This window comes from Choristoneura fumiferana, chromosome 24, assembly GCF_025370935.1.
Source record: "Choristoneura fumiferana chromosome 24, NRCan_CFum_1, whole genome shotgun sequence".
Lineage (NCBI taxonomy): Eukaryota > Metazoa > Arthropoda > Insecta > Lepidoptera > Tortricidae > Choristoneura > Choristoneura fumiferana.
The window spans coordinates 11,815,767-11,839,724 of NC_133495.1; the positions used below are offsets into that span (position 1 = coordinate 11,815,767).

At 40.1% G+C, this 23,958-nt stretch overlaps 2 protein-coding genes across 2 annotated transcripts in view; one reads left to right on the forward strand and one right to left on the reverse strand.

Moving 5' to 3' along the window:
• Positions 1-23,958, reverse strand: part of LOC141441968 (uncharacterized) — a 162,954-nt gene that overhangs the window by 106,143 nt on the left and 32,853 nt on the right. The window lies entirely within an intron of this gene.
• LOC141441878 (uncharacterized) lies at positions 39-15,464 on the forward strand. The gene is made up of 10 exons (XM_074106773.1): positions 39-67; positions 782-1,361; positions 1,409-1,493; positions 1,541-1,629; positions 2,189-2,419; positions 3,484-3,613; positions 7,810-7,922; positions 8,809-8,899; positions 10,817-10,881; positions 11,650-15,464. Exons 1-10 carry the CDS (start codon positions 39-41, stop codon positions 11,755-11,757), a joined length of 1,521 nt encoding a protein of 506 aa, XP_073962874.1. The 3' UTR covers positions 11,758-15,464.

Here is a 23,958-nt window from a genome sequence, read left to right on the forward strand (position 1 = left end):
TATGCGAAGATGCTATCCGCAACAATGATTCCCAGAAGATGGTTGACAACACATCCGCCATTGCCAGGTAGTGTCACAGTCAATAATCGAATTAATTTTATTTGTAAGAATAAGAATACAGTGAAATAACTTTGGGATTATTAATAACATTAGACAAAAAAGCGTTTAGGGTCCGTTTCCATCAGAGATATGCGAGGATGTGTTGGGAAGGATGTTTTTCATGAATCTCTGCATTTCTCTCTCTCGCTTCATTTTTTGCACAGCACATGTCTGGTCGAAAAAGCTGAGCGGAGCGAGGCGAGGCAAATGAAGCGTTTCTATTGGTTCATGAAAAACACATTGCTAGGAGCGTGTGTATGCAAGGTCCGCCCGGATTGCTACCACCATCTTGCTCGCTAATCCTGCCGCGAAGCAGCAGTGCTTGCACTGTTGTGTTTCGGCGTGGAGAGTAAGACAGCCGGTGAAATAACTGGCACTTGAGGTATTCCATCTTAGGCCTCTAGGTTGGCAACGCATCTGCAATACCCCTGGTGTTGCAGATGTTTATGGGCAGTGGTGATATCTAACCATCAAGAGACCTACTTGCTCGTTTGCCATCCAGTCGATAAAAAAATAAACATTCCCCGCAACACATCCTTGCAGATCTCTGGTGGAAACGGAGCCTAAAAATGTATTTCGTGCGTTTGATTCAATCGGCCGAGTTTGGCCGATGACGCCCGGGCATGGTTCGGCCGATTACGGGTTTTGGTGCCCGCGATCCGTAATAATGTATTCGTTGCAGGCTGGCCAACCGAGTGTTGCTCGTCGGCGGCTCCGAGCGCGAGAACACGGAAGACCCGGAGTTCGCCCGCGCGTTGAACACGGCGCACCAGCGGCTGCAGGGCGCCATCCCGCCCGCCGTGCACCGCGCTAAGGCGGTGGCGCTCGGGGACGCCGCGCAGGCGCCCGCCTGGCGCGCCGCCAACTGTGCGGTAGGTCGCCCGCGTGTTAACACGGCGCACCAGCGGCTGCAGGGCGCCATCCCGCCCGCCGTGCACCGCGCTAAGGCGGTGGCGCTCGGGGACGCCGCGCAGGCGCCCGCCTGGCGCGCCGCCAACTGTGAGGTAGGTCGCCCGCGCGTTAACACGGCGCACCAGCGGCTGCAGGGCGCCATCCCGCCCGCCGTGCACCGCGCTAAGGCGGTGGCGCTCGGGGACGCCGCGCAGGCGCCCGCCTGGCGCGCCGCCAACTGTGAGGTAGGTCGCCCGCGCGTTAACACGGCGCACCAGCGGCTGCAGGGCGCCATCCCGCCCGCCGTGCACCGCGCTAAGGCGGTGGCGCTCGGGACGCCGCGCAGGCGCCCGCCTGGCGCGCCGCCAACTGTGAGGTAGGTCGCCCGCGCGTTAACACGGCGCACCAGCGGCTGCAGGGCGCCATCCCGCCCGCCGTGCACCGCGCTAAGGCGGTGGCGCTCGGGGACGCCGCGCAGGCGCCCGCCTGGCGCGCCGCCAACTGTGAGGTAGGTCGCCCGCGCGTTAACACGGCGCACCAGCGGCTGCAGGCGCCATCCCGCCCGCCGTGCACCGCGCTAAGGCGGTGGCGCTCGGGGACGCCGCGCAGGCGCCCGCCTGGCGCGCCGCCAACTGTGAGGTAGGTCGCCCGCGCGTTAACACGGCGCACCAGCGGCTGCAGGGCGCCATCCCGCCGCCGTGCACCGCGCTAAGGCGGTGGCGCTCGGGGACGCCGCGCAGGCGCCCGCCTGGCGCGCCGCCAACTCTGAGGTACTCACGCTGCGTCAGCCCACAGAATACGAGTAAACAGTACTACGTACAGAAGTTGCACTCCTTTGATCTTGGTAAAAGAACGTACGACGCTGAGTGGCGCTCTTGCATTCCGTTATAAAAGTCAAAGTCAAAGTCAAAATATCTTTATTCAATTTAGGTATAACAAGCACTTATGAATGTCAAAAAAAAAACTACCACCGGTTCGGAAAAACCTCTGTTGAGGAAAATCCGACAAGAAACTCAACGAGGCATATTTTTTTAAACAGATTTACAATATTATTAAATGATATCTATATATCACAAGTATTTTACACAACTTCATTTTTAACACAGTAGGTTCGTTTTTTGAAGGGATCTCTAATGCGGATCGGATTTATTTCCAAATATCCAGGTCCATGATATATATTACTGTTTGTTTATTCCAGATAATCAACGCCGCATCTGCCGTGGAGTCGGCCCTATCGCGGCACTTCCCCCCGCCGCCGCCGCCGCCCCTGCCGGCCGCGCTGTCAGCGCTGCACGTGTCCCCCCGACGGCGGCGCCCCCGCGCCCGCCCCGCCCTTCGCGGCCCCCCCGCCGCGCCCGCCGCCGCCGACACCGACGATGAGGGCGAGGATATATTCAGCCGGCAGCCGCACCCCAGCCAACCTATATTGGTCAGTAGTTTTCAATGGCGTTTTAACATTTTCGTCAGGTATCTCAGAAAGCTGCAGGTTCATGATGGATGCAGGCGCTTCCAACCGAAGCAACTGGAGGTCTATGGGGGAGGCCTGTGTCCAATAGTGGACGGCCTACGGCTGAGATGATAGCGAGTGATGAACTCTGAGTAACACTAGTATAAACTTGCAAGAAAAATGGTGCAAGCTGTACATTGCGAGGTCGTAAAGGGAACGAATATGGAATGGTCAATCGAGTGCAGCAATGTTACATCACTTGCACGATTTTTCTTGCAGATCTAAAATAGGTTTAAGAGAAGGGAGTTAGGCATGTCTTCGGAGTGAATATACGAGGTATTCTAAAATCAATCCGGAATATTTTAGCATGTAATGTAAAAATAAATGTCTTTCAACAGTTCTCTCTTTTTCGGTATAATCTCGTATCGCATAGGTATCGTTTGGCATAAGTATCATTTCGCATAACCTCGTTTGTACGAATCTCATCACATAATCTTATTTACCCGAAACTCAATTGGCATAAACTTTTTTTGCAGGATAATTACTTCGCATAATATTTGACATAACGAATTTGACATAAGAGTAATTTGGTATAAGACTCATTTCGCATAATTTTGTATCGCTGAATCCTTTTACATTTTTTTTTTCTGTACGGTGGTGGTACTCGATGGAACCAAAAAATCTTTCTTTATTTCTTTTTCTTCCTTTCTTCAAGATATTGTTTCATTGTGGTTGACAAATGTTTCCACACACTGATCGGTCTTCAAAGCGCACTGCGTCAAAAACGTGACTAGATTTTCAACCAAAAAATCCATTTAATACCCTCCACAGAGGTGTTCTGTCGGTATGATCTTACCTTAATTAAGCAAGTTTCACTGTTAAGCCCCATTTAGACCATTCAAAACATGCATGCAAGCATTACATCGCAGGCTCCTGAGGGACAATAAATTCAATTGACCAAACAAACACAGCAATGTAGTCAAACTTGCATACAAGTTCTCACATTGTCTAAATATGGCTTTAGTTACGACATCGTTTAAACACAGGTGGCAGCGCACAACTTGCACAAAGCGGTGCGCGAGTGGTCCTCCAAAGACAACGAGATCATTGCCGCCGCCAAACGCATGGCTATTCTCATGGCGCGGCTCTCTGAACTCGTGCGCTCCGACTCCAAAGGTAAGCCTTCATCGGGTGACACTCTTTCCCGGCCCGGATAATACCGGGATGGAAATACCGACCCTGTTTTTCGTGTACACGCCCATAGAAGCTCCTGTCAGTTTCTATGGGCTTCAACACAAAAAACAGGGCCGGTATTTCCATGTCGGTGTTATCCGGGCCGGGAAAGAGTGTCACCCCCTTCATCAACTGCTTTCAACAACAACGTCATCGGCCAGAAGAAGGCCACTGCATACTTATAAAGGCTGACCAGGAATATAAGAAACCTGACGCGAGGGCTATTTAAAGGAATATTTTCTAATTCCTCAGACTTATTCTATGTCAAATACTTTTATACATTGTGAATTATTTTCCTTCTAAGACTATGGATAATCTGGATAATCTCACAAAATAACACTTTAAAACACGACGCGCAAACATCGTTAAACTTTGACAGCGATAGACAGATGACATTTGAATTTAGTGTTACCAGTGCAAGAAATTAGTTCTATTGGTTTTCCGCAATATGGCGAGGTTTTTTATAATTCTGTTCAGCCTTTACTGCCGTTTTAAGCCAAAAGGCGGTATCTCTGTATTATGTAAATTAACCAATTTCAGTGTTTAGCAGTAACACAATAGTTTACTGCTACATAAACGCATATTGCTTGTATCAGCGACGACCTCACGTGTATACAGGGTGTAAGTGTTAAGTGTGCCCAGGCGATTATTCCGTAACCATTACAGATATAAACAAACTGTTAACTGATATCGATAGTACGTTGCCTGATTAGTAAAATGACATCATTAACTTTTTTTAAATAAAAAGAGAAATATCCATAATTTTGACATCAAACACATCAGTTACAAACACGAGATTAGTTAGAAAGGTTTTAGTTTCATGATTGGTTTTTTGGAGTCTTTTTGTATTTTTTATTTCAACTCCAAATTTGTTACTTTTACGGGTATCCCGTGAAACCATATCGAAAATACAAACTGAGACATGGATGCACAGAAAAACCAGAAAAAGAGACCAGCGCTGGGAATGCTGCATAAGTAGCGTAGTAGAAATAAGCAACCTGAGATATGTATGCATAGGAAAAATTCTGTCCAGCGGTGGTGTAGGGGTTATAGCACGCAGCACGGATTGCTGAGGACCTGGGTTCGATTCCCAGCGCTGGTCTCTTTTTCTGGTTTTTCTGTGCATCCATGTCTCAGTTTGTATTTTCGATAGGTTTTAGTTTCCTTATTTTAAAAGGTTATTTTATAAGCTTAGTACTGATATTAAAGATTTATTAGTTTTATTTGTTTGTTTGTTTTATTACTAGGTTAATAAATAGTTTCCTTAAATATCAATACTAAGCTTTTAAAATAAGGAAACTAAAACCTTTCTACTAATCTCGAACTTAATAATAATATATAAAAATCTGTATTTTACTTTTTAGAGCTATTATAAAAACCTAAGAGAAAGAAAAATAAAGAACATAATAATAATAAATTCATTTATTTCGGGCACCTTGCCCATCAATAAATACCTTACAGACTAACATACATATTTATATTCAATTTATTTAAAACTAATTAATTTATGGGACTAAATGTGTGGGATAGGAGTGTTTGATGTCAAGATTATGGACATTTCTCTTTTTATTTTTAAAATGTTAAAGATGTCATTTTACTCATTAGGCAACGTACTTTCGATATCAGTTCACAGTTTTTTGATATCTGTAATAGTTACGGAATAATCGCCTGGGCACAATTAACGATAACACCCTGTATAACTGAGATGCAATGTCTAAGGGCCTGTTTCACCACCTGTCGACTAACTTTAAGTGTCAGATAAAAATAATGCTGTCTTTGTTTATTCGGACAAAACAAACAGAGACGGCATCACTGATATCCGTCACTTAAAGTTAGTCGACAAGTAGTGGTGAAACAGGCCCTAAAAGTTATATTGTAACGCACACCAATAACTGTCGTCTTATTGACCTCAGTTGCTCAGTCGTGTATATAAATAGTTAAAAAGCGCAAGCTTTTGTGAATATAAATGTATTTACAAGCTTAATTTGTTGTCTGTATCGCTTACTATGTCTGGTGTACAATAAAGAGTCTTTGTATTGTATTGTATATTATCTGAGCTTATATTGTACTCGTATAATGAAACTAAGCTAGAACACTTTTGTATACCCACAAACCGACTGAATAAAACAAAAGCTTAAATACAAATGTAAATTGCTTCTTCAGTATGTGTATCGTTAATCATCTTTGTATCATCATGTATGTACTATACTATGCGCCCATGCTATCATTGTATATAACGCTGCCATGTAATTATTTCCATTGCTTTCTGGATACTTAGTGGTCGCTATGAACCTGAGCGGTAAGTGGCTTGTGTTTATTTTACATAGTACATTGAAGAATAGCATATGTTACGTTCGTGGGGTGGGTTCGTGATTGAAAAGCACTTTTAACACCGATGAATAAGAGTAGGATTTATTTCTCACTGTTACTACTTAACTTTACAAAACACTTAAAAACAGTTCACAGTAATTTCGCACTCTAAAACTCACTTACAAGTCGCTTTGATTCTCTTCGATGTTTATCGCTCGGTAGGCATCGAAATCTGTCTCCGCCGCAACCTCGCCCGGCTATATACCCGGTGAATCGGTCCCACAGTTCGAGAACAGTCCAGCTAGGACGTCATACCTACATCTCGAATGTTCCCCGGAAACGAGTAGAGTGTCTGTCTCTTTCATGTGCTACTTCTCTCACACAGTTACTAGAATATTCCGGAAACAGGATCATCAGTCTGTTTCTCTCACACATATAGGCTATCCTTGTACACACCTTCTCGATGTTCTCAGATAGCTGTCTCTTTCTAATCGTGCTATTTCTTTCACTCCTATGGAAAATTTCGCCATATACTGAAATGTACTTGAGAGGCCCATAAGGGGTCCTGAAAACGCCTGAAAACGGGTTTTCAGGTTATGGCGTCATCGGATAGAGGGTGGCTGAAACGGACTGAAAAACATGTTTCAGGCGCCTGAAAACAACGGTAACTTGGGTGAAATTTTGATAACTAATATGTGATATGAGCATCCTCTGAAACGGCCTGAAACCGTATTCCAGCCTACTGAAACGCCCCCAATGGTGAAAAACACGATCAAGTTTTAGCACTAACCCACCGTCGTAACACTATTATTATGTTCGTTTATTTATCACACTCATCAAAAGTGCCTTGGCATATTTTTTATCTCTAGACAGTCAAGTTGGAGGCTTAAGGAGTCTTTCTTGATATAAATAAAAATAATTAATAATTTATACGAAAATTGTATTCCGGGTTGAATAAGTAGTGAAAAAGTCAAACAAAACTATATAGGCCTCTATGAGCGAGTGGGTGTGTCGCGTGTCGATAGAAGCGCGTAAGAGGAGGCTTTATTCATCATCATCATCACAGCCTATATACGTCCCACTGCTGGGCACAGGCCTCCTCTCAGAACAGAGGGCTTGGGCCATAGTTCACGCGAGCCCCAGTGCGGATTTGGGAACTTCACACGCACCATTGAATTGCTTCGCAGGTTTGTGCAGGTTTCTCACGATGTTTTCCTTCACCGCAAAGCTCGTGGTAAATTTCAAATGTAATTCCGCACATGAATTTCGAAAACTCAGAGGTGCGAGCCGGGGTTTGAACCACGACCCTCTGTTTTGAGAGGCGATAGTCAAACACTAGGGCCCCACGGCTTACCATATTACTTATACTTGTCCACCATATTACTGGATTTGTCCCCATAAAATCATACTTCTAAGAAGTCACCGAGGAGACGTTACCATAGCAACAACAAAGCTATACTAAAAAGTTGACAATACGGTATTTGACTATTTTGTATATGTTTTATAAATTAAAACTACACAATGCCTGTTATCGAATAGAGAAAAAAAAATTAAGCTACGTTTACAAATAACAAAGTTGTAAAGGTTTGAAATTCAAGATTAGACCGAGTAAGACATACTTGCATGTGACGTCACACGCAAGTAGCGCCATACTTGCTGCATAGAGGAAAGCGTTTGAGAAAGAGACAGGTATATAAGGTATATAGATGTTATTCCATTTAAGTTTTCTATTCGCTAAACACTGTCTGTATATCTATATTGTCATAATAATATATTACGACATGGAAATTGTGGAGTTGTCAAATAACGTATTACCTTTGCCTCCTCAGGCAGCAAGCGTGAGCTGATAGCGACGGCGAAGGCGATCGCCGAGGCCTCGGAGGAAGTCACCCGGCTCGCCAAGAAGCTGGCGCTGGAGTGCACTGACAAGAGGATCAGGACCGTAAGTGGGGGAAAGGGGGTGCTGTATACTATCACGGAATAAAGGGACTAGTGGAAGTGGTGTCAGCCTCGATTAGTATCTTGGTATGAAATCTTGACAATGATTGGTCGTTGAGTTTTATTTAAAAATATGTTATGGACTCCGGTCCGTTAGCATATTTTAAACTTTAAAGTAGTGGCATAGTGTCGAAAATCAATTACGCGTTGTTACGAGTTACGCCCTATTATTCTTACATTCGAATTGCATACAAAGTTCTGTCATCTAACGTTCAGTAGCGGAGCAACCGTCAGACGCAAAACAGTAGCAGGCAAACAAGTTTGGCTACTCACCAATAGATGCTTGGAGAAAAAATAATTATAAACCTTATTTCGATTAGTGTTAGGTTTAACCTTTTCGACCCAAGCGGTCCGAGATATCGTGTCCGTGAGCAGTGTCTATGTGAGCGTTGCTCGAGCGCACTTGTATGGAGATTGAATTCTGAACTATCTGTGTTTTGTGCTATGGGGCTGTTGCTAAGTTCGATTCTACTCGCATATCTGTGCTATTTTTGTTTTGTAACATTTTTAAATAATATGAATTTATGTAATTTGATTATTAAAGTTTAATCGCTAAATTAGTGTATCGAGCATGGCGGTGTTATCGCTGTCTCACGGTACGAGTGCAAAACTTCCTTGGTACGGGGCTCTTAAATAATTTTACATTTGGCATCTGTTTAAGATGAACATTATCAATTTACTGTCAATTTAGTGTTGGGTATTCGCTTTCTACGGTTAAAAAGTGTTGATTTACATGATAGTGGAGGGGCGGTTTCTGCATGAAATAACATCGCACTATAGCTTTGAAACTTGTAGTTCATTGATTGATATGTGAACTTGTGTGTTCTCAGAACCTCCTACAAGTCTGCGAAAGAATCCCGACCATCGGTACTCAGCTCAAGATCCTGTCTACCGTGAAAGCCACCATGCTCGGAGCTCAAGGTACAGTGTTTAGACTTTTGATTTGGGTGCCGTTTGATAAGGGGCCATCCATAAAGTACGGTCAAGGACTTTATTTCATGAGCTACCATGGAACCTTTTCAAAGGAAAAGTCATTACGATTTTCCTTGTTAGTTAATTCGATGTCACTAGGGCGTTTACTGTGAAATGGTTCTATGGTGGCGTGAATTAAAGTCTTTTTGATCGTACGGCACACTAATTTTGACCATTTTATCAATAATAATATTAGTAAGGAAAAATATGTGCATTATTACTTTTAAACAACTATTATAACATTTGTTAATTATGCAATTAAAGATTATGTCAACTGTTCATTATGTTCTAGAAAATTATGCAGTTGGTTTATAATTACTAAAAATTATCATATTGTTATGCAATGATTAAATAACGTTTATGTATTATTAAAAAAAAAACTGACACAGCTCTGTTAAAGCGCTAACTTCATTCTCTAGCTCGTGTCGCTAGTTCAGCTTTTGTATTTTATCTTTAAATAATTTTCCTTGTATGCGAAGGAAGACAACTTAATAAGCATATATATTATTACTCTTTTATACATAATACACATTAGCTTCGTATTTAAAGTGTAAAGCCGCGTATCCATTAGAGCAGCCTCAGGCCGAGCACCGCGAGCCGAGCCATATTTTGTCGGTTTTTTGGCCGTGCTCAAAGGAGCCTCAGTCTGAGCCGTGCCTTTGGCAGCGTCTCCACTTGCGCGGCCTCGGAGCGAGGCAGCCGCTCGGCCCGAGGCTGCCTCTAGTGGATACGCGGCTTAAGACAAACGGCACCCCATAGGACGCCATTTTGCAAAATTATTTATTTAGAGTACGATGCTGGCTAATCGTTTACTTATACATACTTCTTATTTATAAAAATGTCAATATTAAGCTATTATAATACAAACACGGGTTGTCGAGGTATGTACGACAAGTTTCGAGCCAATCTGTGGCTCCTCTTCAAGGTGAGCTCCAACTGAAAACCAACCGCGCGCCAATGCACTTGCTGACCAATTACTTGGCTTGGCCGTCGGCGAACAACTGCCCTCGTCTTCATCACAATTATTATCTGAAATAGGGTAGAACCACATCACTTTCTTAAGTCTCGTCCACGCTGACCGCCTGCGCAGTACACAGAACCGCTTTCCAGCGCTCGGGTGCACCGCCCACCCACCTTGAAAAGGATCCACGCATTGGTTCGAAACATGTCGGGCATACCTAGAATATTAATACGTGAGCCTATATCAGTATCTGTTGGTAGTTTTAATTGAAATAATATTATATTTATTCGTCTGTCGCTAATTCGCTTCTTGCCTTATTAAACAGTCGGCATGGCGGATTTCAAAGGTATTTATTTTATAGCTATGCTATTATGCGACTGTGATTTGAATTTCTGTAGTGTGCTCATTGTATATTATACATTTATGATTTTTTTTACCATTACAAGCACAGTTTTTTTTTAAATCTTAGAAGTTTACATGTATTTTTGATCTGACTGTGCAGTGCACATGGACAGACGGACACTTGCGAGCGTTATAGCGTAATAATTAGTACTAGAGGTTAGGACGCATTAGGGCCTCTGCTAACTCCTGTTTCAATGGGTTTCAATTAAGGTCTTATTGAAATCTCGGTTTCGACAAATCTCGGCCAGAAATCGGGCCACTACCTTAGAATCAAAAGCAACTATCCAATACATACCTGGCAAAGGATATTTTTAAAGCTAGTAGTACTTTCAATAATTACAATGAATATTGTAACTTATTGCTAAAACAATAAGGTTGAATTTCCAAATTGCATGCATGTGGTAGCTAAATCGCCTCTACATTATTAAGGGTTTAAACTGGTAATCATGACAACTTCGGTACAATTGTTTAATTATGGCTCATTTAATAATGTTGACTTACAGGAAGCGAAGAAGACCAAGAGGCGACAGAGATGTTGGTTGGCAACGCGCAAAACTTGATGCAGAGCGTAAGTTTATGTCCAACTAACACGTATGACTGAGGGTCCCTTGTTTCGCAGACAGAAATTTCATAGAATTTCGTTTCGCAGAAAATATTTGGTACCTACAGTTAAGGGCATAAATATATAAACATTCCCAAGACGTCAAAAATATCTATACAGCTTTAAGCCACTAAAGGTCGACGTCTACTTAAATATATTTGATGCTATAGCTGTATATAGATATACCTTCAACTTTACTTGGATTTTTATCTCGAATGTTATTATTTTAACGACTATTTTATTATTTGAATGAAACATACTTCACAAAAACACAATTCAGTGAGTTTTATAAACTATTTTTTTAACTAACCTATCGTTAAGTAGAATTATGTTTTAACCAAAGAAAAAAAAACTTATGAGGTTCTCAATGAATATGACCACGCATAATAACGAACATTGATGATTGAATATTGATTGTTCTATGAAATGATAATACCATAAACATTTTCTGTGAAACGAAATTCCTTGAAATTTCTATCTGCGAATCAACGTACAGCCCTATTATTTCATAAACTGATAGAACACAAAAAAATATCACAAGCTAAGTTACATTGAGCACGACTTTACTTAGCCCAAGGACTGTCGTGTGACGTGTGAGATTTTTAACTTAGTGCGTAGTCAAAATCGTTTGATTATTGTCTATATGATATTATTTATAAAGTAATTTATTTTAGATCCTTGATGTCCATAGACTGCAGTAGTTAACGCCTAACTCCTAACTTGTATTTGACACAGGTGAAAGAGACAGTGAAGGCAGCGGAAGGTGCCTCCATCAAGATACGCACGGAGCAGGGTGGCTACCGGCTGCGCTGGGTGCGTCGGTCCCCGTGGTACCAGATCTAAACCGGTTACTATGCCGTTCCGTTACGTTATTGTGTACACAATGGATCACTTTGTCGTGACTTTAATGTAAGTGACCCATTGTGTACGCAATGGATCACTACCGATCTAAATCAACAGGTTTTTATGTCATTTTCCTTTTGACAAACATATTGTTTTTACGGACTTTGTTTAATGATAGTCAGTTTCGATGACTCCTGCGATGGTAAAGTACAATCAAGTTTATGACATCACTCTATTATAGAGCTATTGCAAGCAAGCGTCATAGAGATCATTAAAAATGGCTACCAATAAATTGATTGAAAATCGCAAGTAATATGGCAGCCAACAAAGCTAAAAATCATTAAGTTTTGTTCTTGCCTCTAACAATAAAGACAAGGGGATATAAGATATATCTATAGAGTTGCATTGCCGTTTTAAAACTGAGTTGTAATGGTTCAAAATGTATTTATAATTGTGGTTATAACAGCTCTGTGTATATAATTTAATCCACGCTTCGTTTCGGTGGCAGCGGATTTTTCTTTATTAACTATTTTATTTTTATTTTGATGTTGTGAGCGTTTAATCGGGTTCCGCATTATATTGAACCCTATTACTCTAAATTGAAAGTTGAAAATCCGTTATTCGGACAGCTGCATAATATTTACAACTTAATTCTAGTTATAGTTATTATTCTGATCCGGTAACTATTTTATGAAAAGCTTTATTTTACGTTACGTTTTAGGAGCAAATTCAAGTAGCAAGACGATAAGTCCTAATTTTAAAGTACAGTCTAAAAGTCATTTTGTGTACATTCGGTTAAGGTGTAATGTTTTTTTTTTACAACGAAGTTTTGTTTATGGACAAAGGAGTGTGATTCAAAAAAGTAAGTGCCATGTGCTAGTGCTTTACCCTATAACATAGATGTAGATATAGTATCGTATAAATGGAACTGTTTGGTCTCTGCAGTTCGGCTATTTTCGTATTAATTCGGAATGTACAAATTGTCTTCGTATTGTTCTTTTAATTTGACTAAACGCCTCTGTAAAGGTTGTTCAAGTAATTAATTGTCTTTATCTTCATCATTTGTTACATGTCCAATATTTTCTGATACTTAGGAGCTGTTTCATCCATTAATTAATTTTATTTGACGGATAAATGTGATGACGTCTCTGTTTGTTTTGTTGGAATAGGCGGAGACGGCATCACATTTATCCGTCAGATAAATTTAATCAATGGATTGTGAAACAGGGGGTTAATCTAGCTACCGAACTAATTAGTGTATTGCTGAGCCAGATGAGAGCAAAAGACAACAAATAATAGAGATACTAATACGAAAGCCGAAACACGAAAAAAGCGGAACTCTGAACCTTATTTAGGGGGACTGTAATGTAGATTTTCGAGTACCATTAGTATAGTTAGTACCTGGGCGACCGAGTTTCGCTTGAGCTCGCGAAGCATGCGTTTTCTCAAAGATAAGACCTAGCTAGATCGATAGTTCGTTAGCTCTGATGGTGTTTGAAAATGCAGTAAATAATTCTCATATCATGTATTTTTATATATAATTATAACATTTAGGGCTTGTTTCACCACTCCTTGATATGATAACTTTTATGTGACAGATGTTTTTGATGCTGCCTCTGTTTGTTTTGTCCGAATAAACAGAGAAGTGAAGTTGTAAGCCGTTGTGGTTTGACGTATAGCCTAAGTAGAGGATCGTAATTCAATGGTTTGGAGTTCCCAACCCTCACTGGGCCAGCGTAGAAACTATGGCGAAAACGTTCTTATTTTGAGAGGAGGTCTGTGCCCAGCAGAGGGACATATGTATATTGGCTTACCTGTGAGATGTGAAACAGAAGGCATCAGGTTTATCTGTCACATGAAATTCATCAATGAGTTACGAAACAGACCCTTAGTGTAGATGATCTATTTGTGCTACCACTTAACTAAGGAATCCTAACTTATTTTTGAATATTAATCTTACATATATGGTTAATAAGTGCTTAAATCGTTTGCAATATAATTAAATAAGCTGCGTAGCGTAGAGAGATGTATTTTGTAGAACGTACGGTTCATTTTGTATTGGACAAGAAAATACGTATGTGTTTAAAGATATCATATTTATTTATTTTCAAGTTCCCAACGAACCGGGATCTAAAGTATGGAAAATGTGGTTTCAAAGAAAGAAAGAAAGAAAAATGATTTATTAACGGTCCCAACATTACTACCACCAAACACAAAAAACAATAATAATAATGTATTACTATACAAGCATAATTTACATCGTATAGTTTCAGTTAAATATCCTGAGATTTTGATATGTTATAGATTTCAAAGTCCTGAACAAAATTATCTAAGGGTACCTCTGTTTCCAAGCTCCTTTCAGAGTTTAGGCACTTGTCCCACCGCCGACGATGAGCGAGAAGCGAGCAGAGCGAGTAACTAGAAACGAGTGGGCGAGCAGTGAAAAGCGAGTGTTCGAGCACGACGGGCGATTACTCGCTCCACTCGCTCGAGCCGGGCGGCCGCCAAGCCAACAGCGCTGAGCGAGTACCGCTGAGCTAGTTTTATAGCTCTTGTCGCTGCGACAAAAGATGAAAAGCGAGTTCTCGCCGGCAGTGTGAACCGCCAGCGATCAACTATTAATATATATGTCTCTTTTACTCACACAGGATCTTATATCTTTTGATCGTTTCTTGAGCGAGAAAATAGTCGATAGCCAATAGTTTCCTTGCCAGCGGTGAGGCAACTGCCTTAGTTTGGTTTTTAGGACTTTGAAATCTATAACATATCAAAATCTCAGGGTATTTGACTGAAACCAAATTTTCCATACTTTAGATCCGGGGTCCTTTAAAGTTTTCGCAATACCTATGTGATATTTTGTAAAAAATGATTCGGCAAAGATCTGATCAAGGTTGTTCCGTGAAAAAAAAAAGCACGAACACCGCTCGGAATCGGAACCGAATGGAGGAAAATGGTAGATGGGGTGATAAGGAAGGAAAAGTCGGAACGTATTCTTCGCAGAACAAATCACAAGTAGCCAGTAATATGCTTACTATGTTCATATTGCCTTACTATCTTGTCATAATACAAAATGAAAAAAAAAACATGGTAAGTATACATATATTTGTATGCTCGAGAGATTGTAGTAAATAAGGCAATAATAGCAATATTAGTATGTTATATTATATACAAACAATCGTTGCCTAGACTCTAGTTCAGTGTGAAATATATTGGAGACAACCAATGAAAATCATGAACCAATAGAAACCTTTCCTCGCTCCGCTCAGCTGTTTCCACTAGAGATGTGCTGTGCGAGAATAGGTAAATGAAGCGTTTCTATTGGTTCATGAATAACAGATTCCTCACACATCTCTGGTGAAAACGTAGCCTAAGAGTCCCTTTAAGTATTTACTAGACCTGTCCACATTGTTTCGCTGACTCCATATTTTAGCTGAGCTATTTGCAGCTGTGTCCCTGTGGTCTTAAAGTTCAATTTGGAATGGCCTTGCATGTAGATATACAACTTTGTTCTACTGACAGCAAAACATAGATTTAAGTAGAGATGTAATATTTAATATTTTTAGTACATTAGTTTAACTTTTTAATTGTAGGTCCGCCCGTGCTAAAATTGTCACTAAGCTAAATTAGGTATATTATTCATTAATATTGCATTTTTTTATTATTTTGTTGCCTAATAAATTATTTATTCTAATAAAGGATTATTTTAACTTTGTATTTTTATTTTGCTTGTGATACTGTTTTGCGAAAGTAGTTGATGTGCCATATTTTATACTATTTGTCATTGGTATTTGAATCTAATAGATATTTTAGAATATATAAACTTAAAGCAGTAAACTTTATCTTTTAAACTTTAGAAGTTAAAAGTGCTTTTTTGCTTTTAGTTGTTAGTGTACTTGCTATGTTTGATTTCTGCTTTCTATTTCTTATTGTTTAAATATTTATCGTAGTATTCGTTTAGCTTTCTTGCTAAGATTTAAAGTACGACGAAGAAGTTTCCACTGGGCCTAAAACTGTAGTTTTGACACTATTTTCTTCTTTTACATAATTAAAAACCGGCCAAGAGCGTGTCGGACACGCCCGAAATAGGGTTCCGTAGCCATTACGAAAAAATTAAGTAATATTTTTCTAAGGATTTCGTATTTTGTACGGAATATTCCAACTTTTAATTTTTTTTCAAAACAACCGGGTTCGATTCCCGAGCTGAGTACAGGTTTTTTAAAATGCATGAATGCAGTTTTTCTTGTTATTAAAATCGATGTCATGGTTCCTAAGAAGAAATTTTCGTATGTCGTATAGTTTCAGACTTTCCCATACTGACCGATATAAATGGGCCAACCTGTATATGTATTAGCCTGCCCCGTAACTCGGGAGACATAAGTGATACAATTTGTTAGAAAAATGTTTGCAATGTTACGATTAGCATGCTTAGGAGATGAACCATCAAGGAATTGCTATAAAACTGTCATAACTTCCAACTTTTAGTGGATTTCTACCCCATAAAATCATACTTTTATTAACACGTTCGGCCCCAGTGACACAACGTCAGTGAATTTTAATTTAGAAATATTTATTTCTATTTCTATATATATTTTTTTTACTCCTATGCCAGTGACACGTATTTGTGACTGTTGTGGGATCGGCTCCGGCAACGTGCCGCTAAGCCCTTACGCTATGCCAGCCTTTAGGAGGTACGAATTATTTTGACACGACATGCGTGTCACTGGCATAGGAGTAAGAACTAAAAAGTCACAGACGTTGTGTCACTGGCACCGGAATGTATTACGTCTGTGACACGTATACGTGTCACTGGCATAGGAGTAAGAACTAAAAAGTCACAGACATTGTGTGACTGGCACCGGAATGTATTACGTCTGTGACACGTATACGTGTCACTGGCATAGAAGTTGACTGCTGTGGGATATGCGTAGACATAGCGTAAGAGCTAAGTGGATCGTTGCAGGGGCCGAACGTGTTAAGTAAATCAGGAGACGTTATCATGGCAAGCTAGAGTAAAAAGTGATTGACCTATCTAATTAACTCGTGTTATGTAAAATTGTGAAGTAGATCAGGGTGATAGACGATAGGAGTGATAAAATAAAGTATTTATTCTTATAGATAAATAATTGTTTTATTTCCTACATATTTACTGATAATTAACGTGTAGTGAAGTAAAATAGATAAAAGGCTGGTTTTCTAAATATACACCGGGTGGGCCCTTTAACAGGAGCAAGTAATTACCTATACTATAACATAGATCGTACCCGTCAAACTAAACGACTTTAGTTCAGCAACTTGAAAATAATTACTATTTTTATTTCTATTAGGTAAATAATAATAAATATAATTTATTTTATTTAAAAAGATAACATAGATCTCAATTTTGTTAGTAGCAATCTAAAAATATTAGTATTTAAAAACTAAAAACTAAAATTGGATTTTACCCTTAAAATAATTTCGTTTAAAAACAGGACAACAAACCATGATCATATCATCTTAAGATGCTGTTTGGCTGCTCCTTATTCTACTCGCAGTGACGCTGCTTTTTTGCGCAAAATTGCTGCAAACCCGTCTGTGCGTGACTCAGCGAACATGGCGATGCCTGCACATTAGGCAGACCAATCAGCATCCTAAGCGTATTGACTGAATCCTAATAGCATTGTATGACTTTTGGTTATGGACCCACAGCTGCTGGTGTAAAAGGAAGAACAGTACGCCTTAAACAGTGTAATCTTGACTGCGTTTGAACAACTAGCGAACCTGCGGGCCAGCATATTTACCCTCACACACAATGCTCTTCGCTAAAGCAACATTTTTGATGTTTGTAGCGTACATTGATAATAACTATTTAATTTGTATGAAAAAGGCACAATCTAAAGACTTTTTTAAAAGTCGCTGAACTAATATCGTTTAGTTTGACGAGTACGATGACGATTTATGTTCTAGGCACTTGTCCAACCACCGACGATGAGCGTGAAGCTAGTAGAGCGAGTAAGTAACTACAGACGAGTGAGCGAGCAGCGATAAGCGAGTGTAGTTTTGTCGCTCGGCTGTAAGCGAGTGTTCGAGTGCGATGGGCGATTACTCGCTTCACTTGCTCGAGCGGGGCGGCCGTCAAGCTAACATCGCTGAGCGTGTACTGCTGAGCTAGTTTTATAGCTCAGCGAGTTTTATAGCATTTGTCGCTGCGATACTATACGTAGGTGTGACGTCACACGGAACTTTCACCGGTTATAATTATGTCCATATTTTTTTGTTTAAAACAAGTTTTTGGTAAAAAAAAATTAATACAAGCTTTTTGCTGACTGTACTTTTTGTCGACTTTACTTGCATTGCCACCCAAACAACATTTGCATAGCTAATTTCAAGTCGATGCCATTAACCGTTTAAGAGTTCCGTCCTGCGGAGACGATTCTGCCTGACAAAGGATGTCACTACCAGATTATTGTATTGTCACGCAATTTACATAAGTATGCCAAACAAATCAATCAACTAGGTACTGAATTTGGTCGAATTTAACTTGCAAGCTTGTAAAAAACATAAATGTCAAAAGATGTGCGAGTCTTGGCTTAATAACACGACTACTCGAGAAGCCATAGAATTTAATGTCGAAAGAGACTAAGGTAAGCCATACCTAGCAAAATTATATGAACTCTGACGCTGAGTTTCAGCCTCTGACCCGAGGTCATTCACAAAAGGCAAGCCATCAGTACATTGCCCTCTATAGATTAAACCAGTACATTAACTATATAACTGCACGGTATCTTCAATACTTAAGTACCTAACCGGCTAATCAATAAATCAAATGGATTGAGTTTTTTATGCCCGCACTAGCTCTTGGCCGCGGCTTCGCTCGCATAAAGCAGTATTTAAAACCGTTCAAGTGCTAGTCGGAATTACGCATGGTTTATTATACAAATTATAGGTGTGTGTGAACATCCATGTTAGCAAGAGCCCTGTCCTAAGCAAAATTTTTTTTTTTTTTTTTATTTGACTGGATGGCAAACGAGCAAGGGTCCTGATGGTAAGAGATCACACCGCACATAAACATCTGCAACACCAGGTATTGCAGATGCGTTGCCAACCTAGAGGCCTAAGATGGGATACCTCAAGTCCAGTAATTCACCGGCTGTCTTACTCTCCACGCGAAACACAACAGTGCAAGCAACTGCTGTTTCACGCAGGATAGCGAGCAAGATGTGGTAGCAATCCGGGCGACCTTGCACAAGTCCTACCACCTGCAAACGTACGTAGTGTGGGTCATTTTTAGATGGTTCTAGGCTATCTACACAAAAATTATGTCACACAAATCCGTCCAGCCGTTTTAGTTTTAAATATAACAAATACACAAACATTCGCATTATAATATTAGTATTTTAAAGCTTGCCATGTGAATGAATGCAATATCAAAGCTTGACCCTTGCAAATGTAAAATGGGCGATAAAAATTAAATCGCCTTTTACTGTATGTGCACGCGCGTACAATGGTTCCTTGTCATGTGTTTTATTAAAAAGGTTTATGCTCAGCATCATCCAACCTATATATCCTACTGCTGGGCACAGCCTTCTCGTTATGAGAGGCATGGCTGCTTTGGTTTTTATTAATAGTACTAAAGACAATGATTTATCTCTCCGCTTCTGTCTGTTTTGTCTGAAGATAACAGATTAATTTATTAATACATATGAGCTACATTTGTAATCCATACTTCCATATTAATGTTATAAATGCGAAAGTGTGTGTGTATGTATGTTTGTCCAGCTTTCACGTCGAAACGGAGCGACGGATCGAGGTGATTTTTGGCATAGTGATAATTTATGGCCAGAGAGTGACATTGGTAAGGCTACTTTTTATCCCTAAAATGCACAGTTCCCGAGGGAACAGCGCGCGATAACCGGATTCCACGCGGGCGAAGCCGCGGGCAAAAGCTAGTAAGAAATAAAGAAAGATAAAACATTTATTTACCTATTAACTGACTAAATAATACCTATACCGTTTCTGTTCATTTCTTTCATTTAAACCGAAAAGGCTTTAAAAGATATCTGACATATAAAATACAAGGGACTTATGAGCGATTGTTTTTTTTAAATCTTCTTCCTATGGACTCCTGGAAGGAAGCTGCGATGCCAATTTTGCTGCAATTCGATTCTGTGCAGCAAAAAGCGTTCAGGTGACCATACTTACCCTCCGGAGTATGTTTGGACATGTATCCGAATCTCTAAGGAGTATAATGGCCAGAGTTTGTTAAAGACTATTAGTGTATTGTACCTATGCCCGATGGGCAGCGTTTGGGAAATCTCGCAATGTCTTTTCGTTCAAAATTTCTCAATGCTTAAGGGGTTTGCTCCTGGTTAGCTCATGAGCAATGTCCCGTTAGATGGCGCTGTTATCAATAGTTCCTTTTTCAGGTTTTTTTCGTAAATTATGAAGAATTTTTCACCAAAAACTAATGGCGGGAGTATCTAAGTGTAACCGATTTTTTGACCCCACACTCGAAATGAAATATTCCGCCAAAGCCGCAAACGAGGTGCTTTACTTTGAACGTCAATTGCGGCCGTATACGGACACTAGAGCTCACGCACACACTCAAATAGACAGCGCCAGCTAGCGAAAGTCTATTGCGACACTTAGCTACCCGATCGGGGTACTCCTTCGAGAAATATTCACATTTTTTATCGAGTCACGAAATTTTGTACCAACTGTACTTTACTCGAAAATTTTACTACGACCTATAAAATCTATAGGTATTTTATTGATAATTAGAAGCAGGGTCTTGGATAACTGTTCGCATATTATAATACGAGCCAAACGCCTTCAAGTGTTCATAATATGTGTACGATAAATTGAGAAATTACCGAGATTCTGACCACGTTTCTTGTCTTGGTTGATGGTCTTGCTATTATTCAGGTTATATTTATAGTTACTTTTCGTAGTTACTACCATGCTAAAGTGGTCATGTCGTCGGTTGAAAATCAGTAACAAATCTACAGGACGAGTTTCTTGGGAAAATAGTGCGGAGGTTTGTCCTTACCTTCCACGCCGCAGAGCTGGAGTTTGAATTCGTAGTTGGCAATAGAGAGCGCTGCCACCAGGGCTCTTAGTCACCTTGTACGACACGCACAGGAATGCACAGGCAATCAAGTTTATCAAGGGCATCCGTAAGGCCAAAGTCCCTTAAGACACTGTTACACATGCTCTTTAGTAGCAAGAAAGCATGCTACTATTGAGCAAATGCTAGCTAGTAGCATGTGTGAACAGGACATGCTACTATCGAGCATGCTTATTAGTGGCAAGCTCGAGACGGGGTGGAAGGGGAAAGGTATTAAGCAAGTGTGAACGCGTTTGCTTCAGTCCAGTAACGAGCATGTGTAACAGTGCCTTTAGACATACCTAATATTTATGAACAGTGCTTCGTGTAAGCTCTTTCTATCAAAAGAGTAATAAAAATACAGAGTTTACTATCCTAATTATCATCATCATCATCACTCAATTTCTGTGGTAAGACTTTTAGTAGAGAATTAGTAATCATAAGCTGCTATATCAATTATTAATAAGTTGCTAACATGAAAAGAGTTGACGAAGAGTTATCTAGGCTTCTGCATCTGGATTTCTCAGTTCGTATATATAATTACTAGCTTAATCCCGCGGCTTCGCTCCCGTTGAAGAAAAAAATCTACTCTGTAGTGTAGTATTCGAATTAAAAAAAAAAACTTCTTGCACCTCTGCGATCCTCAAGAATACGTTTGCCAAATCTCATGCATTTTAGGCCATGTTTTGCCTTTATAGGTATAAATAAATACTTACGAAATACTTACATAACAGCAAAAGTTCACCCACTCGCCGATAACTGGTATCAAATTGCGGTAAAAATTATCCGTGCTAATTTTGTACTTACTTATATAAATTGATTTTGTTAGGATATCATAACCGATGATTTGGCACAATCAGCAGAAGACTACGAGCAGTTCCAAAATATCTACACCCCTTTGTTACCTTCGAGTCGAAAACAGTTGTCGATTCGTATCATTTATCTACCTATAGTAAGTATTATCTGCTAGGATTTTTTCCGATCCAGCAGGTTTGTAGTCGTGCGTACTGGATTATTGGCAGTGTTTCCTTTGGATGTTCGTGCGATGGAACTATTGCGTTTTTTGCATTAGTTCCTTTACAAGACTTGAAGGAAAACTGCGTTTATTTTTAGCCTTTGTTCCTTTCGCAGTAGCATCTTCAGTTCTTGCAAAGGTACAAAGGCGGAAAAATCCCGCAGTTCTTTCTTCAGGTCTTGTGAAGGAACTAGAACTACCGCAAATAATCCGTCGTACTTGCAGACTACGGCACGTTCAGTTTAGCTGACACGTCATCATCGAGACAGATGTTGCATCAAACCTAATTCGAAGCAGTCAAGCTCATAGGTAGCTGAACAGTTTGATACTTGTCACAGCAAGCTACAGTGCTAAAATGAGCATTTCTAAAAACGTTTGTACATTTGATTTGCGACTCCGATTTGGGTAAAAATTTGCAGGTAGATAGAGTGAATCGTCACTCTGAGTTAAATAACATAGTCTCCGAAATGTCCAATTATGGAAAGTTCCTTTTTGTTACCGCAAATCCGTAGTTTGGTAACAAAAAGGAAATTTCCATACAAACAATTGGGACATTTTGAGAGACTATGTTATTACGGCTCAGTATCGTTCACTCTACATACCTGCAAATTTTTATCACAAATAGGAGTCGCAAATCAAATGTACAAACTTTATTTAGAAATGCTCAAATAGTTTTACATGTCCTCAAATACTAAGAGTAAAAGGGAATGTCTTTACTTTGCTACTTTTTGAGCGCTCTTTGCCTGAGTATCTACGGCTAACTAGTCTGTTGACGGGCAGGGGGTATAATTAATTTGTAATTTTCCCGCTGGTACAGTAAATTCATATCCCAATAATCATGCCAATTATTTGCATTATAAATCAAGTAAGTATTTGGAAACAATATATTTTAGACACGAGTAATATTTACCTCAACGTTTCGGCAACATTACAGTGGCCGTGGTCACGGGTAGACTGAAGTGTGGGGTGACAAATAAAAATGACCAAGTGCGGGTATTCGAAGGACTCGCGCTGCTAGGCAGACTTGACACCCCAATTCCAGTTTTCTTTTAATTATTTTGTTGCTCTATTCCTCTCATCTGTCCGAGCACGCGAGTAGGCTGCAATTACCAGGCCCATCACTGCCGTTCCGCCTGTGACAGTTGCATTCTACCATACAATCTTTTCTTTGGGTAAGTAAAATGCAGTACGTCGCATTAGACAGCGTTTGAGAATAATTATCAGGATCAGGAGGGGGTCAGGTCTGCTAGTGAACAACGTCGGCATTAGATGCAGCTAATACTTTGAGAAAAAAAAGGTATAAACTTTGTGATACAAGTTAAATATGCCCGCTGTCCAGTCAATCAACAAGCCAACCGTACCACTAGCAATTAAATTTTTTTGAGCTTGACTGTTAGTCAGTATCTAGAACCTACAGTATTTAATTTGCCCTAGGTTTCTCTGCTGTCAACCGTGCGGCACAGTTAGATCTATGTGATACGTTCCTACATAATATAATAAATCAGTAACACCCTCCTCCACTCCTCTCCTACATGAATAATATATATATATCACAATACCTAATAATAATTATATAGTAGGTATTTGTGACAGCTAGTCGAGCTGTGTGACATATACTATACATACTAATAAAATATTGTTTTACATGGAAGAGAAAGGAGGGGCGTGTATGTAAACTTATTGTATAGATATTTCACATGGACGTAGTTGTGGGCACGGTTCGTAGCGCAGAAGTAAAGTAAAAAATATGTTGTCAATTTATATGAGGTTCCGCAAATTAACAAGTTCTCTGTCCCGAAGCAATGTGCAGCGTTCTTTTGACACGTCGCCATAGTAATGATGTAATGATGGTAATATAATATCCGTAGCAATTTTCATTGTTTATCTAAATGTGGTTCAAAATAAAAATAATGATATAATGTATGTAATAAAGTTTATTATTTTTTCGAAAGAACAACTCCATTATTTACATCACTGGTCATATGGCACATGTGCTCTAGGACGCACCAATAAAGCCACGCATCAAGGTTAAGGAACCTGGTAACGTGGTAACACCGAAATTCATTTCGTATTTGTTTCGTTGAGATATGTATGCATAGGAAAA